Source organism: Ranitomeya variabilis, chromosome 5 (assembly GCF_051348905.1).
Source record: "Ranitomeya variabilis isolate aRanVar5 chromosome 5, aRanVar5.hap1, whole genome shotgun sequence".
In the NCBI taxonomy this organism is placed as follows: domain Eukaryota; kingdom Metazoa; phylum Chordata; class Amphibia; order Anura; family Dendrobatidae; genus Ranitomeya; species Ranitomeya variabilis.
Genome location: NC_135236.1, coordinates 323,089,117 through 323,114,267, shown reverse-complemented (window position 1 = coordinate 323,114,267; position 25,151 = coordinate 323,089,117). Strand labels below are relative to the sequence as shown.

The window sequence follows — 25,151 nt, the reverse complement described above, 5'->3', positions numbered from 1 at the left end:
TCCTTTTTTTTTTGGTAGACTGTGAATGAGTGATAATAGCTCTACTGAATTATGAAATGGATAATCCACTTTAAACTGGATAACCATGGTATCAAGCCTAGGCTTTGTACTGAAAAGTGCAATAAATTGACCCCAAAAGTTATGGTAATTAAACATAGCCTGGTTTACATTTTAGCATTATCTTTCTTTCAAAGATTATGCTGAAAATATTCAAGAATAATCTTTCTTGAAAAGCAGCCAAACCATTCCCTTCTTTTTAGGGTAAAGACATCTTATCTTAGCAAAGTTGATAAGAGGCTAGAGATTTAAGTGAACAAATCTATGTAAAGTGCGTTCACTTTGTAGCGTTACTGTTACTGTAGTGTATGTGTTTAAAATTAAAGTTAAAAGTTTTGAATTCCCTCATATGACACTTTTACATCCAGTCAAACATTATTTTTTGTCTTCTAATTTCCCATGCTGTGTCCCAGACTGTGTTTTGTTTTTATAGATAACCTCTATAATTATATTTTTACATCATCTAAATTGTTCCTATACAGTAACTATCCAAGCAACCCTCTAAATTTGCTCTGAAATATACATAGTAATGAAGGTTGAAAAAGGGTCCATCAGGTTCAAAGTTTCTCCACCAGTTATGTATTCTCTATCATTAGAGTATTTATATCCCCCGATACCATTTATTGTAAGAAAATCATCCAGCACTTTTTTTTAATACTGCTATGGTAACTGCCATTTCTACCTAGAGTCTGAGACGCACCCCCCGGTTCATCATTGGTTCCAGCTGCTGCTGACTTTAGATTAGCTGCAGGGTACAATCAGAGGATTATCGAGAAGTGAGTGTATGGAGAACTCATTAGTACTACAGCAAGTAAAGAATAATTTCTAAGTACAAATTACTAAACAATTAGCAAGAAAAATAAGATTACAAGGAAATCTCTAAATGCATATCAAAGCAAATGAGATTTTGTAATAACGAGCTTGAATTGCCACTTTAAATTATTAATACACCATTTTGATCATAGCCCTGACATGCCAATGTTAAATTAACCTCAGGTAAAAAATGGAATGTGCATATTTACATAAATATTTAAACCTCTCCTTAATACCTATGTTTCCCCATTTATAAATTAACAAAACCTATATCAAACTCTAGTGCTAGCGCTGTTCCAGTGGTGTCAGCACTGGCTTCCTCTGGGATTGCATGACACTGTTGTGTCACGTAATCCCTGAGGCCAAAAACTGGCCACATTACTCTCCCCACCTTCAAGCAAATCACATACATCTAGAGGAAGTGAGAGACAAGCACAGACTGGGAGAGTTAGTGCCAACACTGCTGGAATGATGCCAACACTAGAGATGAGTATGGGTGTCATTATTTTACTGGGGGAAAGCACAGGTATTGAGAGGGGATTGTCTGAGTAGTGGACAACACTGTCAATTATTTATAGTGAACTGTAAACTAGAAATTCTATTATTTAGTTGGGTTATGTACATCTAACAAAACAGACAAGATTTTAGATCTTATACAATTTTATATATATATTTTATATATTTATATATTTTATAAACATGATCTATGTAATAAAAAAGTTACTAGATTGTCAAAAATGTATATTGTGCTACCTGATGCAGACTGATAACACACCATTATAATATTGATTTAAACATACAAAATAGATATAATATTATCTGTTTGTCATTTAAGTGATTTTAATGGTTTTTATTGTGGTTCTATGACTCATTGGTGGTTGAGTCTTCATAGATCATCTAAGATTAAGTTGCAAAGAAATATTTTTCTCATTTCATCAAGTTAAACCTCAAGAGCAGCACAGGGTAGGAAAGGTGATTATCACAAAAAATTCCATAATGAAACTAAATCGTGCTTTTACTGAGGTAATTCAGGATGACAAGTTCAGACTTCTTTTCAACAAACAGTAAATCTGTCAATTAAGTTTAAAACTTTGCAAAAATCATGGATATACCAGTTATGGGTGACTTATTAAACTCCCATGTGAAAGCTTGAAATGTGCAATGAGACACGTGCCCTTGTGTTATTCAGTTTACTGTGCATGGAAACTGTTATGCTCTAATAGAAGGGGAATACAAGATGACTCGATCTTATTACAAATTTATCCACTTTCTCTGAGATCCCACAAAATGTATAAGGCTGCCGTCACACTAGCAGTATTTGGTCAGTATTTTACATCAGTATTTTTAAGCCAAAACCAGGAGTGGGTGGATTTCCTCTATTTGTTCCACTCCTGGTTTTGGCTTACAAATACTGATGTAAAATACTGACCAAATACTGCTAGTGTGACGGCAGCCTAATAAATATAATATCAAAATTTAATTAAAAATTAACTGAAACAGAGAATGACATGATTGTAGAGAGGATGACAGAGGCATCCTCTCTACAATCAGAATTTTATTTAAGTTGGTTGTCTGAGAATGTTATCACCAATTCCCAGAATAGATAATATCTTGTTAATCAGTGGGGGTCTAACCACTGGATCCATACTGATCAGCATAATGGGACACTTATATCGCAATTAAAATGGAGCATCAGTGTACATAGTGATAATAATGCTATGTGCACACGTCAGGATTTCTTGCAGAAATTTCCTGAACAAAACCAGACATTTTCGGCAACAAATCCGCATGCGGATTTTTCGTGTTTTTTTCCCGTATTTCTCATGTTTTTTGCTCGTTTTTTTTGTGTGGATTTTTTGCGTTTTTTTTCCGGTGGTTCTGGGATGCAATAATAGAGTGGGAAATCCACAAAAAATCCGCAAAATTAATGAACATGCTGTGTTTTTTTCCCCAGTGCGTTATTTTCATGGAAAAAAATGCAATAGATGCACAAAAATTGCAGAATGCATTATAAATATTTGATATTTATTTATTCTTCTACACAGGACACTAGATGTGACCCAACTGTACCTGTTTGTGATCTTTCAAACATCAAAACTATCAGCATATTGCAAAAGCATACATGATGTACAAGATTCAATGTGGGAAAAGAAGGACATGGATGAATATATATAAAACTGGAGTGATATATGATACTATGTTTAATTTGTTTCCTTCTATACTTGTTGTATCTATATGTCATTGTGTTATTGCTTGCTCCTGATATACTCATTGATGGCCACCGTAGTGAGGTTAATTGTGTGGCATTTCTTTCTAGCACACATAGGATTCATTGGTGATTCAGCGGTGGTGTGCGTCTTCTGCCTTGTCCGTGCGAGCAGGGATTGCTCCTCCTCCCTGGGCGCACGTGATGACGCTGACGCTCTGCTTCATTGCTGGGGCCCCGGGCAGTCGGTGTGCATGCGCCAGCATTCCCGCTGTGATAGGCTGGCCACAGACCACATGCAGGGTCAGGGGATCATAAAAGGTCCTGATCACTAAAATGCCGGTATTCCCCTTGAGAAAGTGGGTCTATCTACCCGCGAAACATGCATCGGGGACTGTTGGGGTATCCACACCCCGTTTAGGACTCCTTTATTCCTGCTCTTGGTAAGCACAATGTACTCCCTGCTGTTGATATGATGTTCATATGATGGAATGTGCTGATAAACTACCGCAGGGCAACGTAGCTTGCTACTGATGTGCGACTTATGACTGCACTTGCACATTATTGAATGAAATATTTGCACAAAATGATCAGGGATAATCATTGGAGTCTGTACTGTATGCTCTCCTGCATTTAATCTTGTGATTTCTTTTTTTGATTGTTCTTATTTAGTATATAATTTTCAGATTTTTTTTTTGAATAAAACTGTCTATTTTTATACCTAATTGATCATAAATTTCTCCTGGTTTATATATTTATATTCTGGAGCTGGTTTGTTTTTGCCTGTCGGCATATGGGCTATTTTTAAGCCCTAAATGTGATAGTAATAACATGTCACTGAGGTTTTTGTGTTCATTATAAATTATGGGATGCATATGTATGCGTATTTTAAGCGTTTTTATTGCATTTTTATAGCGAAAAAACATGAAAAAAACATGAAAAATCCACACAGCCTAAAGGTTTCTCGATCCAGCACAGTGAATTAAAAGCAAATAATTATATATTGTGATTTCATTATCCCCTTTATGCACTGACAATTTTCCATTTTTTCACTTTCATTTTTTCCTTCTCTTCTTCCAAGAGCCATAACTGTTTTATTTTTCCATCCACATAACTGTATGAGAGCTTGTTTTCCTGTGGGACAAGTTATACAATTTAATAATATCATTAGTAGTGTTGAGCATTCCGATGCTGCAAGTATCGGGTATCGGCCGATACTTGCTGTATCGGAATTCCGATACCGGGATTCCGATACTCTTGTGGTATCGGGTATCGGGTATCGCAACAACATTAATGTTAAAATGTGTAAAAGAGAGAATTAAAATAAAAAATATCGCTATACTCACCTCTCCGACGCAGCCGGGACTTCAGCGAGGGAACCGGCAGCGTTGTTTGTTTAAAATTCGCGCTATTACTTGGTTACGTGAATTCCCGGCTTGTGATTGGTCAGGTCGGCCATGTTGCCGGGACGCGGACCAATCACAGCAAGCCGTGACGAAATTACGTCACGGCTTGCTGTGATTGGTCCGCGTCCCGGCAATATGGCCGCCCTGACCAATCACAAGCCGTGACGTCACGGGAGGCTGGACACGCGCCCATTTTAAAATGAGCGCGTCCAGCCTCCCGGCTTGTGATTGGTTGACCGCGGCGCAACCAATCACAAGCCGTGACGTCACGGGAGGCTGGACACGCGCCCATTTTAAAATGAGCGCGTCCAGCCTCCCGGCTTGTGATTGGTTGACCGCGGCGCAACCAATCACAAGCCGTGATGTCACGGGAGGCTGGACACGCGCCCATTTTAAAATGAGCGCGTCCAGCCTCCCGGCTTGTGATTGGTTGACCGCGGCGCAACCAATCACAAGCCGTGACGTCACGGGAGGCTGGACACGCGCCCATTTTAAAATGAGCGCGTGTCCAGCCTCCCGTGACGTCACGGCTTGTGATTGGTCAGGGCGGCCATATTGCCGGGACGCGGACCAATCACAGCAAGCCGTGACGTAATTTCGTCACGGCTTGCTGTGATTGGTCCGCGTCCCGGCAACATGGCCGACCTGACCAATCACAAGCCGGGAATTCACGTAACCAAGTAATAGCGCAAATTTTAAACAAACAACGCTGCCGGTTCCCTCGCTGAAGTCCCGGCTGCGTCGGAGAGGTGAGTATAGCGATATTTTTTATTTTAATTCTTTCTTTTACACATTTATATGGTTCCCAGGGCCTGAAGGAGAGTTTCCTCTCCTTCAGACCCTGGGAACCATCAGGAATACCGTCCGATACATGAGTCCCATTGACTTGTATTGGTATCGGGTATCGGTATCGGATTGGATCCGATATTTTGCCGGTATCGGCCGATACTTTCCGATACCGATACTTTCAAGTATCGGACGGTATCGCTCAACACTAATCATTAGTTTTGTCATGCGATGCACTGGAAAGTGGGAAAGAAATCAAAGTGCATTCAAATTGCAAAAAAAGGTTTAATTTAAAAAAATTTTCAATGCAAGTATTGCGGGTGGAGTTATTTATAATTTTCACTATATGGTAAAACCTGGCAATTTGATTATCCAGTTAAGTACGTTTACATAGAAACCAAACACGTACAGTGGTGAATGAAAAAAAAACCTGAAATTTGTAAAAAAATAAAAAAAATCTTTGCTTGTGTAGCCTTTTTCCCCCGAGACCTATAACTCTATACATTTTGGTGATATATTTCAGTGTGTTGGCTTATATTTTGCCTACTGCCCTGACATTTTTACTGATACCATTTTTGGGGAGAATACAATGTTTTTATAGCCTTTTATTGCATTTTATTGCAATGTTGCATCAGCAAAAAAATAATTCTGGCATTTTGTTTTATGCCAATCCAGATTTTAGTGTGTGCTATCAGCTCAGTGAGAGGCTACAAGCATGTCCTGTTACAATAAATGGAGTACTGGTGTCTGGACTCATAAAATTGGGGAGTTAGATTACCCTGGTAAGGGCCACACTCCTCCAACAGTTGATAAAAATGAACTGTGGCACTGAGTCCAATGAGGTCGGAGTAGTAAAAGACCTGCTATACTCAGTGATAATAGGGCGGGACTGTTGTTCGAAGCATGAATCCCCATTGCAGTCGGAGGTGGATCAATTCCTTCAGTGTGTCCTTGTGGGTGATGAAGACGAGGTGGTGACCCATGAGGCCAAGATTCCTGAGTTGGGAGTTTCTGGGGGGAAATTTGGGACTGCTCAAATGGAGGACCTTACATTAAAAGGGGCCTTAGATAATGTTACTGTGATAAATGGGGTTGCCCATGATCCTGGGGCTGACACCAGGTTTCCATGAGAATTTGTTATATCGGGTCACTGAACTGAGAGGGGAAGTATTAGACCAGCTGTTAGTGCCAGGATCCTATAGGCGTAAGGTACTAAACATGTCCCTTTCTCATATCTTGGGTGGGCATCTGGGCATAGACAAAACCCGAGATATGGTCCTGCAAAGGTTCTACTGGCCTGGGCATTACCAAAAAATTGTAAATTATTGCTGGTCCTGTCCTACCTGTTTGCTAACTGCTCCCATCTCACTTCCGCAGTCCCTTAGTGCTGTTACCCATTATAGAAGTTTTCATTTGACTGGATTGCAATGGACCTTGTTGGGTCCATAGTTAAGTTTGCCAGAGGGCACCAATATATCCTGGTGGTCTTGGACTATGCAAAACTATGCAAAGCGGTACCACTGAGAAGATCCTCCACCAAGAGCCTGAGAGCTAATCCACATTTTCTCCCAGTTGGGCCTGCTAAAGGAGATTCTGATGGAGCAAGGAACGCCGTTCATGTCCAAAGTAATGAGAGAGTTATATAAGGCTCCCCAGATTACACAACTCATGACATTGGTGTACCTTTTGCATACAGACAGCCTAGTGCAAAGGTTCAAAAAGACCTTGAAGTCCATGCTTAAGAAGGTCATGGAAAAGGATGGACAAGACTGTGATTGCCTACTTTCGTATCTGCTATTCTCTGTTATGGAAGTTACACATCCCTCTACGGGGTTCTCACCATTCGAGCAATAATACAGACCGCACTCTCGGGGACTTATGGATATTGCGAAGAAGACCTGGGAAAGCAGATGTTACATGCCATCAAATCATAATCAAGCATATGGCCCAGATACAGGACAGGATTGCAAACGAGATGCCAATCATGAAGGATAGCCTCCTTCAAGCACAAGAGCCCATGGCAAGGGTCTTCAGTTGATTAGTGAGGCTGAGACAATTTAGCCCTGGAGACTGAGGGTTGGTGTTGATCCACATGGTCCAAGTGGCAGATTGGTGATTGAGAATCTAAGTGACATCATCTACAAGGTCCACCAGCCAGGGAGAAGAAAACCATACCAGATGTACCAAATCAACCTGCATAAACCATGGCGAAACAGGGAATCGGTGGAAGCTACATGCATGGAGGCCAATCTGCAAGCCAAGATTGAGAATGTCACAATGGCAGAGAATATGTCACCAGCCTAGAAACAACAGTGCTGAGTACTGGAACCTGTTTTGGGAGTTGCCAGGACGTATGCAGGTTTTTGAACCTGAAATCCTGACAGAACCACATGTGCGGGTGAACTAAAAGCTATATGGAATCCCAAAAGCCAGCTGAGAGGTGATTTTGAAGGAGGTTAGAAGAATGTTTAGCCTGGGTGTTATTGAGTAGTCAAAGAGTCCAGCTTTACTATCCTTGTGCTGAAGCCTGATGGAGAGTGGCATTTATGGAACAACTACATGATGCTAAATTAGGTTTACAAATTTGACGCATATCCGATGCACCATGTATGTAAACTCGTTGAGAGACTAGGGTCAGCCAGATATATCACCATCCTGGTCCAAACAAAAGAGTACTGGCAGATCCTCCTCTCCCATAGTGCCAAGAAGACGGCCTTCTGTACACCTGACTGCTGCTTCCAGTATAATAGAATGGCATTCAGGCTGCAAGGTGCCCCAGCTACCTTTTAGAGAGCTATGGACCGGGTCCTAGCCCCTCACAAAAAAGTAAGCCGCAGCTTACCTCAATGATAGTGTGCTATTCAGCTCGGATTGGGGAAGTCATCTGCCAAAGGTCCAGAGCGTACTGGCTGCGCTGAGGAATGTGGGGTTTACCATAAACCCAAAGACGTGTGCCATTGAGAAAGAGGAGGCAAAGACTTGGGCTACATGGTTGAAAGATGCAAAATAAAGCAGCAAGTGAATAAGGTGGAGGCAATCCAGAATTGGCTGCAACTGGTCTCCAAGTAACAGGTTTGGGCGTTTCTAGGAATTGTTGGATATTATTGTCAATTGATCCCAAATTTTGCCATGATAGCCACACACCTGGCTGACCTTCTGAAGAACACAAAAGACATTGATCGCAAAATAGTCTCTTGAAGTAGAGGTAGCATTCCAAGAGTTGATGCTCTCTCTGTGTAAACAGACGGTCTTGTTCGCACCTGAGTTTGGTAAGGAATTCTTGGTCCAGACAGATGCATCAGAGGTCGGGTTGGGAGCCTTGTTGTCCAAGAAAATAAATGGGGAGGAACATCCAGTCCTGCATTTAAGTGGGAAACTCTCCTGTCTGGTGACTGAAGGTGCCAAAACCCCTGGTTTTGGGCAGAGGGGGGATATGTGGCAAAGTCACTGGCAAAATACTGGAGGGGAGATATGTATATCTAAGGTTGTTAGCTTCAGTAATATAAACCTAGAAAAATTATCCAGTACACTAAGTGCTGAAAAGGTTTAATCAGCCATGTTAAGGACTATGTTTAGTGAACAGCACAGGGTGTGGTTTAGGAGGTAAATCGTAAGCCTTTTGAGTCATTCGGCAATGGATGTGCCTGGAGATGTGAACTCCATGGCTGTGTGTGAAGAAAGCAAAATTGGATATTTTTTTATTCCTATGGTTGTTTCCTGAGCAGGCGGATCCTTTCGGCACAGACTATGCCATTTGTTTTGGTTTTGTTTTTCCGTTAGATTAGAAAGGCCATATTTATGTTGCAAACCCTGCCCTGGTTTATGCTGTACCTAAAGAAACCAGTAGAAAATTTAAAGAGATAGTGTTCCTGTGTCTACCTTTATGAGCAGCCAAGTGAGCCAATCTACCATAGTATATACAGTATATGTACATATATATATATATATATATATATATATATATATATATATATATAGCAATCACATGAAAGTACAGTTTAAAGTCCCCTAGAGGAACTAAAGAAATAAAGTAAAGATAAAAATAAAGTTTAAATCACCACTTTAACCTAGTTCTAAAATAATCAAAAAATAAATAGACATAATTGGTATCACAGCATCCATAAAAGTCCTGTCTGTGAACACATAAAATAATTTAAAACATACACTGAATGCCAGAACACAAATATCAAAACGCCAGATCAGATTTACATTCTCCCATAAAATATTTACAACTTTTAGGATATTTTTTCACTTCAATATAAAAAAAATCAGTTTGCTTTGCTAACAGCTATATCAAAAGAAAAGTACAAATGTATGATTCATGGCCCAAAAAGCAAAGCTGCAAAAAAGAAAAATCAGCTGGTCCCGGAAGGGTTATCATTATAGTGCTGTTAATAGTGTTGCCCCCTTTGCATTATGCTTGTTCCTATGATAAGCCTGCAGCTGCAGATCTGCAGGGGATATTAAGAAGGGCAGTAAAAAATTAAAATACTAAAAAGATTAGTCACAGAAGCTGCTGAGTGGTGTCACTAATGTAAGTTCACGGCTCCTAATAATATACTTACCTGAGCCATTCTGGTCATCTTCTGCAGTTTGTGACCAGCTGGATCACTCCAGTGATTGTTGGGTGAGCTGGAAGCCAATGTAAGTCTGTGAGAGCCAGAACGAGGTTCCTATAGACTTACCGTATTTTGCAGTTTATAAGCTACACCAGATTATAACACGCACCCCAAATTTTGAGGAAAAATAGGGAAAAATACTTGTTTTAGTAAAATGGTGGTGCTTCTTACAATCCAGGTGTCTTATTGCTTACTGGGGGTGATGGCTGCAGGGTCGCTGCTGGCGGAGGTAGGAGTGGGACGTTGCTGTGGACTTCAGACTGGGAGAAAGGGGTGTTCAGATGTGCGACGCTGCGGGTGTTCGGTGGTGCATGCCACAGGGTCACTGCTGGAGGAGACAAGAGTAGCACTGCGGGTGTTTGGTGGTGCAGAGGCTATGCTGACATTTTGTGAAAGCCCAGAGTCCCCGCACTGTTTACTTTGTGGTGGACTCCTGGAAAATGCCTATCGGGGCAGCGCATGTGCAGATGGAGATCTTGGCACCGAGATCTCCATCTGCTCCTGCGCCGCATCCACAGCCATTTTCCTGGAAACATCATGTAGAGGCATGCGCAGATGGAGATGTTGGCTTTCCTCCATCTGCACCAAGTGAGAAACAGGAAGCTGGATGCTGGACCCCAGAAGAAGAATGGCGGCTACAATATGTCGCTACCGCTCGCTGCTGTACCACCACCACACACTGCAGGACCACCGCACCACACACGCAACACCCTCAGCTCCGGGCCCACAGCATTGACCCCTCAGTAAGAACAGTGTTCAGTTTATAAGACACACCCCCATTTCCCCCCTTATTTTGGGCATCATAAAAGTTCGTCTTATAATCCAAAATATATGGTAGATTGTGTGCTTGTGATCGTAACCTCTGACTTCTGGTGAGTAAGAAGCTGCAGTCACAAGGTAGCGGATCAGAACCAGAATGGTGCTTGGAAGAACAGAAGATGGCAGCTGTTAAGTGTATTACTAGAGGCAGGGCACAGACATTAGTGATACCACTCCAGTGATGAAATAAAAATCCTGGAATGGTGCATTTAAACAATTTTATTAGTATTTTTTAAGGAATTGCTGTATTTCCATCCTATAAATATTTCATGTGGTCTTAGCCTGAGGGCCACTTTATGTATGTAGAGCATTTGGCGCAACATCTTTTTTACTGTACTGTAATCAAATACAACCTTGGCTTGAATTATTTTTGTACATTACCTCTTTATGTTTCTCAGTGATGTTTTCCAGACTAAGTGAATACACATGATCTCTACCTCCCACAAACAGTCTTTCTTGATATTCATCCAAATACATGGTACGTAGGTCAAGACCTCCAAGCTGATTCTGGAAGATTGAGGTTCTGTTTAAATCCCACAGCTCTGAAATACAAATCAATTGGTTAAACTACGTTTTACATGTTAACTATGAGTTAACAAAGAATTAGAATGAGTTCTACATGAAGGAAGCATAACTGGAACTGGAGCTTTTATGCCAGAAAAAAAGAAATAGCAAGAGGATTGTATGGATTGTAAATTTGTATCAACTTTGTAGATTAGAAATGAGTTGTAATGAATCCTTAAGAAAAAATGGAAACTGCAGTAGCAACTTTGCACATTTATCCTAAAAAAAAGTTGTCTTTCTGTTTCAAAACGTTTTAATTTAAAAGGATAAATGTACAGGGGCTTGTCACAAAATTAGAATATCATAAAAAAATTAATTTATTTCAGTTCTTCAATACAAAAATGAAACTCATATATTATATAGAGTCATTACAAACAGAGTGATCTATTTCAAGTGTTTATTTCTGATAATGTTGATGATTATGGATTACAGCCAATGAAAACCCAAAAGTCATTATCTCAGTAAATTAGAATAATTAACAAAAACACCTGCCAAGGCTCCCTAAGCATTTAAAAAGGTCCCTTCTTCTGTTTCAGTAGGCTCCACAATCATGGGGAACATTGCTGACTTGACAGATGTCCAGAAGGCAGTCACTGACACACTCCACAAGGAGGGTAAGCCACAAAAGGTCATTGCTAAACAAGCTGGCTGTTCACAGAGTGCTGTATCCAAGCATATTAATGGAAAGTTGAGTGGAAGGAAAAAGTGTGGCACAAAAAGGCACACAAGAAACCGGGATAACCTCAGCCTTGAAAGGATTGTTAAGAAAAGGCCATCCAAAAATTTGGGGGAGATTTACAAGGAGTGGACTGCTGCTGGATTCATTGCTTCAAGAGCCACCACACACAGACATATCCAGGGCATGGGCTACAAGTGTCGCATTCCTTGTGTCAAGCCACTCATGACCAATAGACAACGCCAGAAGCCAAGTGAAGGATAAGGAGGAAATGGAGGTGGATGTGGAAGAAGGTGGAAGAGGAGGTAGCCAACACCTTTTCTTTTAAATTTTGATGGGGGAGTTTAGAAAATTAAACGGATAACATATAGAATTTAACCCTGGCTGGTTTCAGCAGGTATAGTTGTCTAGTCAGTTAAAGGTCCTTTGTGATCCATGCCTAGTTCATTTTAATTATTATTATTATTATTAATCAATTATTATTATTATTTTAATGAATGTGAGCTTGCCCACATTGGATGTGGAAAGGCGGATGCGCCTATCTGTGATGACACCCCCCTGCCATGCTAAACACACTTTCAGACAAAAATCTTGCATCAGGGCAAAGCAGCACTTTCAAAGCATAAAGGGCAAACTCAGACCATATGTCCAATTTGAAGAATGAAAAATTTAAATGGGGCTGACCCATAAGTTATAATATGGAGACATGTGGACAGGTACTCTTCCACCATGTTGTGGAAATGTTGCTTCTTGCTAATATGGACCATATCAGATGATGGTGCTGGATGTTGTGGCATGTGGAGGAATTGTTTCCTCAATTCAGCCATGCTAACCTGCTTTCTGAGCTGCTGCCGATGCCCCAGCTGTGTTGACAACTTCCTCCTCTGCCTCTACCTTGTTCTTCCACTGAGCCTTTGCTGTCAGGTGGGAAAGCCATCATTAGTTTCTCTACCAGCATGTACTTGTATTCACACATTTTGCAATTCTAGTCCAAGGACTGAAGTAAAGATTATATGTTGTCCTTGTAGCAGGGATCAAGCAGTGTTGAAACCCTGTAATCAGAACTGGTAATAATACTGGCAACTCTACATTACCTAGACACCGCAGCATGTATTGTTTCATTTGTGCCAGGCTGCCCATAGTCAATGACAAGCTGTCCTCAGAGGGAGTTGTATGTTGTGGGTCCTCTGTATCTCCCCAGCCACGCTTGAGTGATGTCCGTGAGCCGCTCCTCATTATCCTCCTCATCCTCCAAAACTGTCCTTTGGTTGGACTCTTGTGTACCAGGCCACTGTTGTTACAGGAATGCATCCTCCGAGTCATGTGTATGAATGTTGCCTGGTCCTCCTGCTCCTCTTTTCTTCTGTGCAACCAACTCATCCATCATCCACTGAAGGGTTTTTTAAGTAGACATAGCAGTGAGATAGTAACGCTGATTAGGGCATCATCAATGCTGTCCATATTGGTGGAATATTCAAAGCAGCGCAACATGGCACACACGTCCCACATGGAGGCCCACTCCTTCATGGTGAAATTATTTTCTGCTGCTTACACAGTCTCTGGAGGTCTACCTTTTTGGTACTTCACATAAAAGGCATTGAGCTGGAAGGCAGAAGTGATGCTGCAGTAGCAGGGTGAGAACGTCGTAGTCATGCACACACTGCACACAATTTCAGAAGCAAATCATACATAAGTGGGTAGTTCTTCAGGAAGCCCTGTACCACCAAGTTCAGCAGATGCGCCAGGCAAGACATGTGAGGCCCAGAGCTGCTACCAAATTTTGTCCTTTATCGCAAACCACCTGGCTGGGCTTGAGGTTCACAGACACCAACCACTCGTCTGTCTGCTGTTTGATCCCTGTCCACAGCTCCTGCTCAGTATGGGATCTGCCCCACCAAACAAATGAGTTGCAGAACACATGGCTAAAATTTCCCCCTGGCTGAGCTGAAATCGGTAATGCAGGGCTCACTGTGACCTGATGAGGAGGTGGTGAAGGAAGCGGAGTAGGAGGAGGAGGCAACATGTACCAAGATACATCCAGAAATATTCGGTGGTGGTAGCACATTTGCTGGAACAACTTCCGTCTCTGTCCCAGCACCCACTACATTGACCCAGTGGGAGACCAACCACACCAACCAAAAACATGGATTGTCAAAAAAATATCACAAGCAGAAAATCAGTAATAAAATGCCTTTATTACGTAGAAATGGCAAAATAATAAAATTAATAGTAAAAAATGTGCACATATCAGGACAGAAAATAAATATATATGTAAAATATCAAATACAAAATGGCAGAACCAGTTGCCTTAGTTTACAATTATATTCCCCACTTGGGCATACCAAACACCTAAAAAAAATAATTAATTAAATAAATGACAAGTGATATGATGCAATAATCAATATAGATGATAAAAAGTGCAAATAATGTCCATAGACATATCAATGTGGTAAACATATAAAATAAAAATTGCAAAAATGTGCCATAAAAAAATGCACAGTGTAGAGCAGAAAATTCAACAGACCATTATGGTCATCACATAGTTTATCAAAAGAAACAAAAATATGCAAAGGTGCAAAGAGGAAAAGTACCAAAATGATTACAATGTACCTTAAAGGGTTGCCACATCCCATCTGTTGAATGGTCTGTTGAATTTTCTGGTCTATGGACATTATTTGCACTTTTTTATCATCTATATTGATTATTGCATCATACCACTTGTAATTTATTTAATTAATTAATTTTTTTTAGGTGTTTGGGGAATATAATTGTAAAATAAGGCAAGTGGGTCTGCTCGAGTATAAGCTGAGATTTTCAGCCCACAAAAATGGGCTGAAAGTGCCCCTCTCGGCTTATACTGGAGTTATGGTCAGCGGGTGAGGGGGAGCGACGACGGTCACATACTTACCTGCTCCTGGCGCTCCTGACGCGGTCCCTGCATGTCCCATGGTCTCCGGCACCGGCAACTTCTTCCCCTGTTCAGCAGTCACATGGTACCGCTCATTAAAGTCATGAATATGGACTCCACTCCCATATGGGGTGGAGCCGCATATTCATTCCTGTAATGAGCGGTACCAGTGACCGCAGAACAGAGGAAGAAGCTGCCAGCACTGGAGCAGGTGAGTATTTCATATTCACCTTTCCTCGATCCACCGCCGCCCCGTCTTCTGCATCCTCTGCAGTGACTGTTTAGGTTAGAGGGCGCGATGATGTATTAGTGTGCGCGCCGCCCTCTGCCTAAACAGTGACTGCAGAGAGACGGGACACTGAAGAGCAGCGGGCCGCGCCGAGAGGTGAGTATGTCATTTTTTTTATTGCAGCAGCAGCATTATATGGGGCACATCGTTATATGGAGCATCTATAGGGCCATAATGAACTGTATGGAGCATTATATGTGGCACATTATTATATGGACCATCTTATGGGGCCATAATGAACTGCATGGAGCATTATATGTGGCACATTGTTATATGGAGCATCTTATGGGGCCATAATGAACTGTATGGAGAATTATATGGGGCACATTGTTATATGGAGCATCTATGGGGCCATAATGAACTGTATGGAGCATTACATGTGGCACATTCTTATATGGAGCATCTTATGGGGCCATAATGAACTGTATGGAGCATTACATGTGGCACATTGTTATATGGAGCATCTTATGGGGCCATAATGAACTGTATGGAGCATTATATGTGGCACATGTTTATATGGAGCATCTTATAGGGCCATAATAAGCATTTGTGCAGAATTATATGAGCCAAATATCCGTATGGAGCATCTTATGGGGCCATAATCAGCATTTGTGCAGCATTATATGGGGCATATTTTAATATGGAGCATCTTAGGGGGACCATCATAAATTTTATGGAGCATTATATGGGGCGTATTTTGTATGGGGTATCTTATGGATCCCATCATGAACTGTGTGGAGCATTATATGGGGCTCCTGATTCAATAAGGATGTTCAAAAACACTTAACCTACTGATGTCTCAATTAATTTTTCTTTTATTGGTACCTATTTTTATTTTTGAAACTTACCGGTAGCTGCTGCATTTTCCACCCTAGGCTTATACTCGAGACAATAAGTTTTCCCACTTCTTTGTTGCAAAATTAGGGGAGTCGGTTTATACTCGAGTTGGCTTATACTCGAGTATATATGGTATATATGTCATTTCTGTCCTGATACGCGCATATTTTTTACTATTAATTTTAATATTTTGCCATTTTCAGGTATTGGTATGTCGGGAGGAGGAAGAATGAAGAATATGCAAAAAAAATACCCTGCCTACAGTGAATCATGGCAGTGGCTTAGTGAAGTTCTGGGGAGTATTTTGTTTCCTCTTACACTAGAACCATGCCAGCATGAACATGACTAGATAACTTCAATCAAGTATCATGAAATCCTAAGAGAAAATGAAGCTTGGCCGTCATTGGGATATCCAATAGGACAATAATCCCAATCATACCTCAAAGTCCATGATGACTTGGTTTCAGAAGAAGTCCTGATGATTATGGAGTGACTGTCACAGACATAGAACTCCTTAGAAAATCTTTAGTCAGATGTGAAGAAGCTGATTGCAGTAAGCAAATCCAAGAATATTAGTGAACTGGAGGCCATTGCCCATGAGAAATGGGCTAAGATTGCTCATGAACTTTGCCAGATGCTGGTGTTATAACAGCAAAAGGTTAACCTACTATTACTAAAGACACTTATCATTAAGTTGTTGAACAATTTTGAGACTACAGTTGTTATTAAAAGTGTCATTTTGTCTTGAACTTAGGGAAGCCACTTGTTTTATTAGTTGGGTTGAGTTATTTAAATTGTTTTTACTTGACTGGCTTATTACTAACAGAAGATAGTTTGAAGATTTTGATAATAACCTAATTTGTAATCGGGGGTTGAGTAATTTTGACTGCAACTGTATGACTCCATATGAGGTCTATTACAGTTTTTATGGTGAGTTCAAAGTGCCCTTCAGTACCAGATATTGGTTTACCTCATCTGCCTTCTGTATTTGTAATTATTTAATTTTGTAATCATGTGTATTAGTAATGAGATTAATAAAATACATATTCTAGAGAGCATTGAACAGCAAGGTGGATTGTTGCCGAGGGGAAAAAAAAAATCTTTAAATCTTCAGCTTAGCGAGTGTGAGCGAGCTGAGTGTGACCTGAGCGTAAGTGTGAACGGCGGTAAGTGTGACTTGTGATTCAGTGAAGGGGTATTTGGAAAGCTTTTAACAAATACCTGTGTGAATTGGTGTGAGTTGCTGAATTGGGAGTAGCTATATTCACAAGGGGTTATCTTAGGGTGGGGGCTCATAATTAAGGGGTTACAAGGGGCAGCTGTTTGGGACTCAAGTCCTTTTTGGTAGAGCATTGAACAGCAAGGTTGATTGTTAGGGTTGAGCGACTTTCATTTTTTTAAGATCGAGTCTGGTTTTGTGAAACCCGATTTAGTCCAGAGTCGAGTCGAGTGAAGTCGGCCGATTATCGCTAAAAGTCGGGGATCGACCGAAACACGAAACCCAATGCAAGTCAATGGGGAAGCATAGCCGGCAGTGAGTGGAGGCCAGGAAAACACCTACAGTGCACATTTTACTGCCAAAAACATCCATTCTTGTTTTCTGAAGCTTGTCAATCTTAATTAACTTTATAATAATAGTTGGGCACTGGAAATTGGGGGTCATTTGGCAAAAGTTGTGGGGGTAGGGCTGGTTCAAGGTTTTAGTGGGCCCAGGAAACATGGACTACGTCATGGCGGTGGAGCAGGGAGAGGTAAGTATTTCAACGTTGCAAGTGCTGTGATCCTGAGCAAGCAGGGGGGGCCCACTCGTTCGCATTGGCACTGGCACAGGGCCCCTCAAAGTACGGCGGTGTGTTTGCATGGCGGGGGCGCCTCCCACCAGCAGCGACACTTTTGCGTACTCTGAGTGGCCCTGTGCCAGTGACGTCACCAACGAGTATGCCCCCCCACCTGATGAAGGAACCTGCACTTTCATCTGCACCTTCCTCTTTGTCCCTGTGTAAGGTGGTATAATATGCGGGAAGGGGAACCTTACTTTCAGCAGGGTCAGATTCTGGCTGTGTAGAGTACAAGGGGAATGTAGTGGTCTAGGTCAATGTACCAGCAGACTCATCTAGCAGTGGCTGGGCAATGGGCAGGATGATGAGGAAACAGATATAGGGCCAAAGAATAAAGTAGGCTAAATGCAGATCAAAATTGGTAACAGGACTAAACAGGCGGCATTGCTTTGTTCAGTGGAGTAGCAAACCCAAGAGCAGCAGACACTGTTTCAAGGGCCTAACCACACTAGTAGGCCAAATGCAGTTTAATATCTGATAGTATAGGCCGAAAGCCAGAATGTGGAAGCTCAGCTTTGTTCAGTTGAGGACAACACCAGGGAGGGGCAGACACCGTTAGTAGGCCCTAACCACCATTTTGTTTTTTAAAAAACACTTAATGAGAGCCAGAAGGTTGAAGCTCAGCTTTATTCAGTTGAGGGCAACACCAGGGAGGGGCAGACACCGTTAGTAGGCCCTAAACACCATTTTGTTTTTTAAAAAACACTTAATGAGAGCCAGAAGGTTGAAGCTCAGCTTTATTCAGTTGAGGGCAACACCAGGCAGGGGCAGACACCGTTAGTAGGCCGGAACCACCATTTTGTTTTTTAAAAAACACTTAATGAGAGCCAGAAGGTTGAAGCTCAGCTTTATTCAGTTGAGGGCAACACCAGGCAGGGGCAGACACCGTTAGTAGGCCGGAACCAGCAATGTGTTTAAAAACAGCAGTTAATCAGAGCCGGAAGGTAGAAGCTCAGCTTTATTCAGTTGAGGGCAACACCAGGGAGGGACAGAAGCCGTTAGTAGGCCCTAACCACCATTTTGTTTTTTAAAAAACACTTAATGAGAGCCAGAAGGTTGAAGCTCAGCTTTATTCAGTTGAGGGCAACACCAGGCAGGGGCAGACACCGTTAGTAGGCCGGAACCACCATTTTGTTTAAAAACAGCAGTTAATCAGAGCCGGAAGGTAGAAGCTCAGCTTTATTCAGTTGAGGGCAACACCAGGGAGGGGCAGAAGCCGTTAGTAGGCCCTAACCACCATTTTGTTTTTTAAAAAACACTTAATGAGAGCCAGAAGGTTGAAGCTCAGCTTTATTCAGTTGAGGGCAACACCAGGCAGGGGCAGACACCGTTAGTAGGCCGGAACCACCATTTTGTTTAAAAACAGCAGTTAATCAGAGCCGGAAGGTAGAAGCTCAGCTTTATTCAGTTGAGGGCAACACCAGGGAGGGGCAGAAGCCGTTAGTAGGCCCTAACCACCATTTTGTTTTTTAAAAAACACTTAATGAGAGCCAGAAGGTTGAAGCTCAGCTTTATTCAGTTGAGGGCAACACCAGGCAGGGGCAGACACCGTTAGTAGGCCGGAACCAGCAATGTGTTTAAAAACAGCAGTTAATCAGAGCCGGAAGGTAGAAGCTCAGCTTTATTCAGTTGAGGGCAACACCAGGGAGGGACAGAAGCCGTTAGTAGGCCCTAACCACCATTTTGTTTTTTAAAAAACACTTAATGAGAGCCAGAAGGTTGAAGCTCAGCTTTATTCAGTTGAGGGCAACACCAGGCAGGGGCAGACACCGTTAGTAGGCCGGAACCACCATTTTGTTTAAAAACAGCAGTTAATCAGAGCCGGAAGGTAGAAGCTCAGCTTTATTCAGTTGAGGGCAACACCAGGGAGGGGCAGAAGCCGTTAGTAGGCCCTAACCACCATTTTGTTTTTTAAAAAACACTTAATGAGAGCCAGAAGGTTGAAGCTCAGCTTTATTCAGTTGAGGGCAACACCAGGCAGGGGCAGACACCGTTAGTAGGCCGGAACCACCATTTTGTTTTTTAAAAAACACTTAATGAGAGCCAGAAGGTAGAAGCTCAGCTTTATTCAGTTGAGGACAACTTGAATTAGGGACTGCATACAGACTTAGCAGGCTGTCCCCTGTGTGGACCATGCATCCAATACATTAACCCATTGAGCCACAAAGGACACGTAACCTTCCGTGGCCATGCCTACAGGTCCATGTGTCTGTTGTCAGGTGTACCTTTGTCAGTGTAGGCCTATTGGAAGGAGGGACCGCAGACAGGCTTCAAAGGCCTAACACAATAAAATGGGCTGGCTGTAGGCACTTTAAAATTGGTTCCAGGGGTACACGGGCAGCAGTGGTCTGGTCAGTGGAGGCCTAGTGGAAGGAGGGACCGCAGACAGGCTTCGAAGGCCTAACACAATAAAATGGGCTGGCTGTAGGCACTTTAAAATTGGTTCCAGGGGTACACGGGCAGCAGTGGTCTGGTCAGTGGAGGCCTAGTGGAAGGAGGGACCGCAGACAGGCTTCGAAGGCCTAACACAATAAAATGGGCTGGCTGTAGGCACTTTAAAATTGGTTCCAGGGGTACACGGGCAGCAGTGGTCTGGTCAGTGGAGGCCTAGTGGAAGGAGGGACCGCAGACAGGCTATCAAAGGCCTAAAATAACAAACAATAGGCTCATGGCAGTTTTACAGCAGTTACATGGATACACGGGCAGGCAGCTGGTGATGAGTGGAGGAGTATTTAAAGTAGGGACCGCAGACAGGCTATCAAAGGCCTAAAATAACAAACAATAGGCTCATGGCAGTTTTACAGCGGTTACATGGATACACGGGCAGGCAGCTGGTGATGAGTGGAGGAGTATTTAAAGTAGGGACCGCAGACAGGCTATCAAAGGCCTAAAATAACAAACAATAGGCTCATGGCAGTTTTACAGCGGTTACATGGATACACGGGCAGGCAGCTTGGTGGTGAGTGGAGGAGTATTTAAAGTAGGGACCGCAGACAGGCTATCAAAGGCCTAAAATAACAAACAATAGGCTCATGGCAGTTTTACAGCGGTTACATGGATACACAGGCAGCTGGTGATGAGTGGAGGAGTATTTAAAGTAGGGACCGCAGACAGGCTATCAAAGGCCTAAAATAACAAACAATAGGCTCATGGCAGTTTTACAGCGGTTACATGGATACACAGGCAGCTGGTGATGAGTGGAGGAGTATTTAAAGTAGGGACCGCAGACAGGCTATCAAAGGCCTAAAATAACAAACAATAGGCTCATGGCAGTTTTACAGCAGTTACATGGATACACGGGCAGGCAGCTGGTGATGAGTGGAGGAGTATTTAAAGTAGGGACCGCAGACAGGCTATCAAAGGCCTAAAATAACAAACAATAGGCTCATGGCAGTTTTACAGCGGTTACATGGATACACGGGCAGGCAGCTGGTGATGAGTGGAGGAGTATTTAAAGTAGGGACCGCAGACAGGCTATCAAAGGCCTAAAATAACAAACAATAGGCTCATGGCAGTTTTACAGCGGTTACATGGATACACGGGCAGGCAGCTGGTGATGAGTGGAGGAGTATTTAAAGTAGGGACCGCAGACAGGCTATCAAAGGCCTAAAATAACAAACAATAGGCTCATGGCAGTTTTACAGCGGTTACATGGATACACGGGCAGGCAGCTGGTGATGAGTGGAGGAGTATTTAAAGTAGGGACCGCAGACAGGCTATCAAAGGCCTAAAATAACAAACAATAGGCTCATGGCAGTTTTACAGCGGTTACATGGATACACGGGCAGGCAGCTGGTGATGAGTGGAGGAGTATTTAAAGTAGGGACCGCAGACAGGCTATCAAAGGCCTAAAATAACAAACAATAGGCTCATGGCAGTTTTACAGCGGTTACATGGATACACGGGCAGGCAGCTGGTGATGAGTGGAGGAGTATTTAAAGTAGGGACCGCAGACAGGCTATCAAAGGCCTAAAATAACAAACAATAGGCTCATGGCAGTTTTACAGCAGTTACATGGATACACGGGCAGGCAGCTGGTGATGAGTGGAGGAGTATTTAAAGTAGGGACCGCAGACAGGCTATCAAAGGCCTAAAATAACAAACAATAGGCTCATGGCAGTTTTACAGCGGTTACATGGATACACGGGCAGGCAGCTGGTGATGAGTGGAGGAGTATTTAAAGTAGGGACCGCAGACAGGCTATCAAAGGCCTAAAATAACAAACAATAGGCTCATGGCAGTTTTACAGCGGTTACATGGATACACGGGCAGGCAGCTTGGTGGTGAGTGGAGGAGTATTTAAAGTAGGGACCGCAGACAGGCTATCAAAGGCCTAAAATAACAAACAATAGGCTCATGGCAGTTTTACAGCGGTTACATGGATACACAGGCAGCTGGTGATGAGTGGAGGAGTATTTAAAGTAGGGACCGCAGACAGGCTATCAAAGGCCTAAAATAACAAACAATAGGCTCATGGCAGTTTTACAGCGGTTACATGGATACACAGGCAGCTGGTGATGAGTGGAGGAGTATTTAAAGTAGGGACCGCAGACAGGCTATCAAAGGCCTAAAATAACAAACAATAGGCTCATGGCAGTTTTACAGCAGTTACATGGATACACGGGCAGGCAGCTGGTGATGAGTGGAGGAGTATTTAAAGTAGGGACCGCAGACAGGCTATCAAAGGCCTAAAATAACAAACAATAGGCTCATGGCAGTTTTACAGCGGTTACATGGATACACGGGCAGGCAGCTGGTGATGAGTGGAGGAGTATTTAAAGTAGGGACCGCAGACAGGCTATCAAAGGCCTAAAATAACAAACAATAGGCTCATGGCAGTTTTACAGCGGTTACATGGATACACGGGCAGGCAGCTGGTGATGAGTGGAGGAGTATTTAAAGTAGGGACCGCAGACAGGCTATCAAAGGCCTAAAATAACAAACAATAGGCTCATGGCAGTTTTACAGCGGTTACATGGATACACGGGCAGGCAGCTGGTGATGAGTGGAGGAGTATTTAAAGTAGGGACCGCAGACAGGTTATCAAAGGCCTAAAATAACAAACAATAGGCTCATGGCAGTTTTACAGCGGTTACATGGATACACGGGCAGGCAGCTGGTGATGAGTGGAGGAGTATTTAAAGTAGGGACCGCAGACAGGCTATCAAAGGCCTAAAATAACAAACAATAGGCTCATGGCAGTTTTACAGCGGTTACATGGATACACGGGCAGGCAGCTGGTGATGAGTGGAGGAGTATTTAAAGTAGGGACCGCAGACAGGCTATCAAAGGCCTAAAATAACAAACAATAGGCTCATGGCAGCTTTACAGCGGTTACATGGATACACAGGCAGCTTGGTGGTGAGTGGAGGAGTAGTGCAAGGAGTGTCTGTCCCAGTACTCCCAAAATATAAATAGATGTTAATGTCTCGCAAAACAACCAAAACAAAAAAAAAGGTGGCATACTTAGGTACAGGGGTGGGCTCATCTACTGAGTTTCTGACATAGTAATTTGGCAGTAACTATTTAATGGTGCCAATATAGGACACAGACACAGACTACTTTAAGTTGCATCATAGATGTCTACAAATTTGTATTGTCAGTGCCAGACATTGAATGATGTCAGCGAATAGACTAAAGATTGGTGGAGCTGTGCGACATAATTTTGCACGTGGTAGAGCACATTTTGAGCTGGGGTAGGGGGGAACTCTCTTGAGGCCGGCGGGACCGCCCCAGGGCCCCTCATGTTACAATGGTGTGTCTGACGTTGGGTGCGCACCGCCACCGCCAGAGACACTACATTGTACTATGAGGGACCCAGTAGCAATGCCGTCAACCAAAAGCGAGCACACCCACCTCTTCAGACAAACAGCAGTCTCACGGGTGCTTGCGCCAAGTCGCGATACCACGGCCCCGTGTGGGGAGTTTTGCCATTTAGGGAGGTGTAAACATGTCGTATGCTGTACAATCAGCTGCAGCAAATTAGACATTAGAAAAGTAATTCACAGGCAAGAGCTTTTCATAGGAAAGCTAGGTGTCGGCCGGGCAAGGTGGGGCAAAAGATTTCGAAATCCAGTTGTGGTTCATTTTAATGAATGTTAGATCGTCAACATTTTGGGTAGCCAGACGAGTCCTTTTTTCGGTTAATATTGAACCTGCAGCACTGAATACTCTTTCTGATAGGACACTTGCTGCCGGGCAAGCAAGCTCCTGCAATGCATATTCTGCCAATTCTGGCCAGGTGTCTAATTTGGAGGCCCAGTAATCAAATGGGAATGACGGTTGAGGGAGAACATCGATAAGGGATGAAAAATAGTTAGTAACCATACTGGACAAATGTTGTCTCCTGTCACTTTCAATTGATGCAGCAGTACCTGTCCTGTCTGCGGTCATAGCAAAATCACTCCACAACCTGGTCAGAAAACCCCTCTGTCCAACGCCACTTCTGATGTGTGCACCCCTAACACTCCTAGTCTGCTGCCCCCTGGAGCTCGTGTGAGAACGATCACGTGTGCTGTGTGCTGGGAATGCCTGAAGCAAACGGTCAACAAGAGTTGATTGTTTGGTTGCTAATATTAGTTCCAAGTTCTCATGTGGCATAATATTTTGCAATTTGCCTTTATAGCGTGGATCAAGGAGGCAGGCCAACCAGTAATCGTCATCGTTCATCATTTTCGTAATGCGTGTGTCCCTTTTTAGGATACGTAAGGCATAATCCGCCATGTGGGCCAAAGTTCCAGTTGTCAAATCTCCGGTTGTGATTGGTTGAGGGGCAGTTGCAGGCAAATCTACGTCACTTGTGTCCCTCAAAAAACCAGAACCCGGCCGTGACACGCAACCAATTTCCTGTGCCCCCGGGAAAGGTTCGGCATTAAAAATATACTCATCCCCATCATCCTCCTCGTCCTCCACCTCCTCTTCACCCGCTACCTCGTCCTGTACACTGCCCTGACCAGACAATGGCTGACTGTCATCAAGGCTTTCCTCTTCCTCTGGTGCAGACGCCTGCTCCTTTATGTGCGTCAAACTTTGCATCAGCAGACGCATTAGGGGGATGCTCATGCTTATTACGGCGTTGTCTGCACTAACCAGCCGTGTGCATTCCTCAAAACACTGAAGGACTTGACACATGTCTTGTATCTTAGACCACTGCACACCTGACAACTCCATGTCTGCCATCCTACTGCCTGCCCGTGTATCCTCCCACAAATAAATAACAGCACGCCTCTGTTCGCACAGTCTCTGAAGCATGTGCAGTGTTGAGTTCCACCTTGTTGCAACGTCTATGATGAGGCGATGCTGGGGAAGGTTCAAAGACCGCTGATAGGTCTGC

General features: G+C 43.0%; 1 protein-coding gene across 2 annotated transcripts in view; it reads right to left on the bottom strand.

Annotated features, from left to right (window-relative positions):
• The window catches only part of SEMA3E (semaphorin 3E), a 289,807-nt gene that overhangs the window by 113,503 nt on the left and 151,153 nt on the right, over positions 1–25,151 (bottom strand). For both annotated transcript variants that reach the window (XM_077264657.1, XM_077264658.1), the window contains exon 2: positions 11,088–11,248. In XM_077264657.1, coding sequence (XP_077120772.1) covers positions 11,088–11,248 — 161 coding nt within the window. The remainder of the gene's footprint in view (positions 1–11,087; positions 11,249–25,151) is intronic.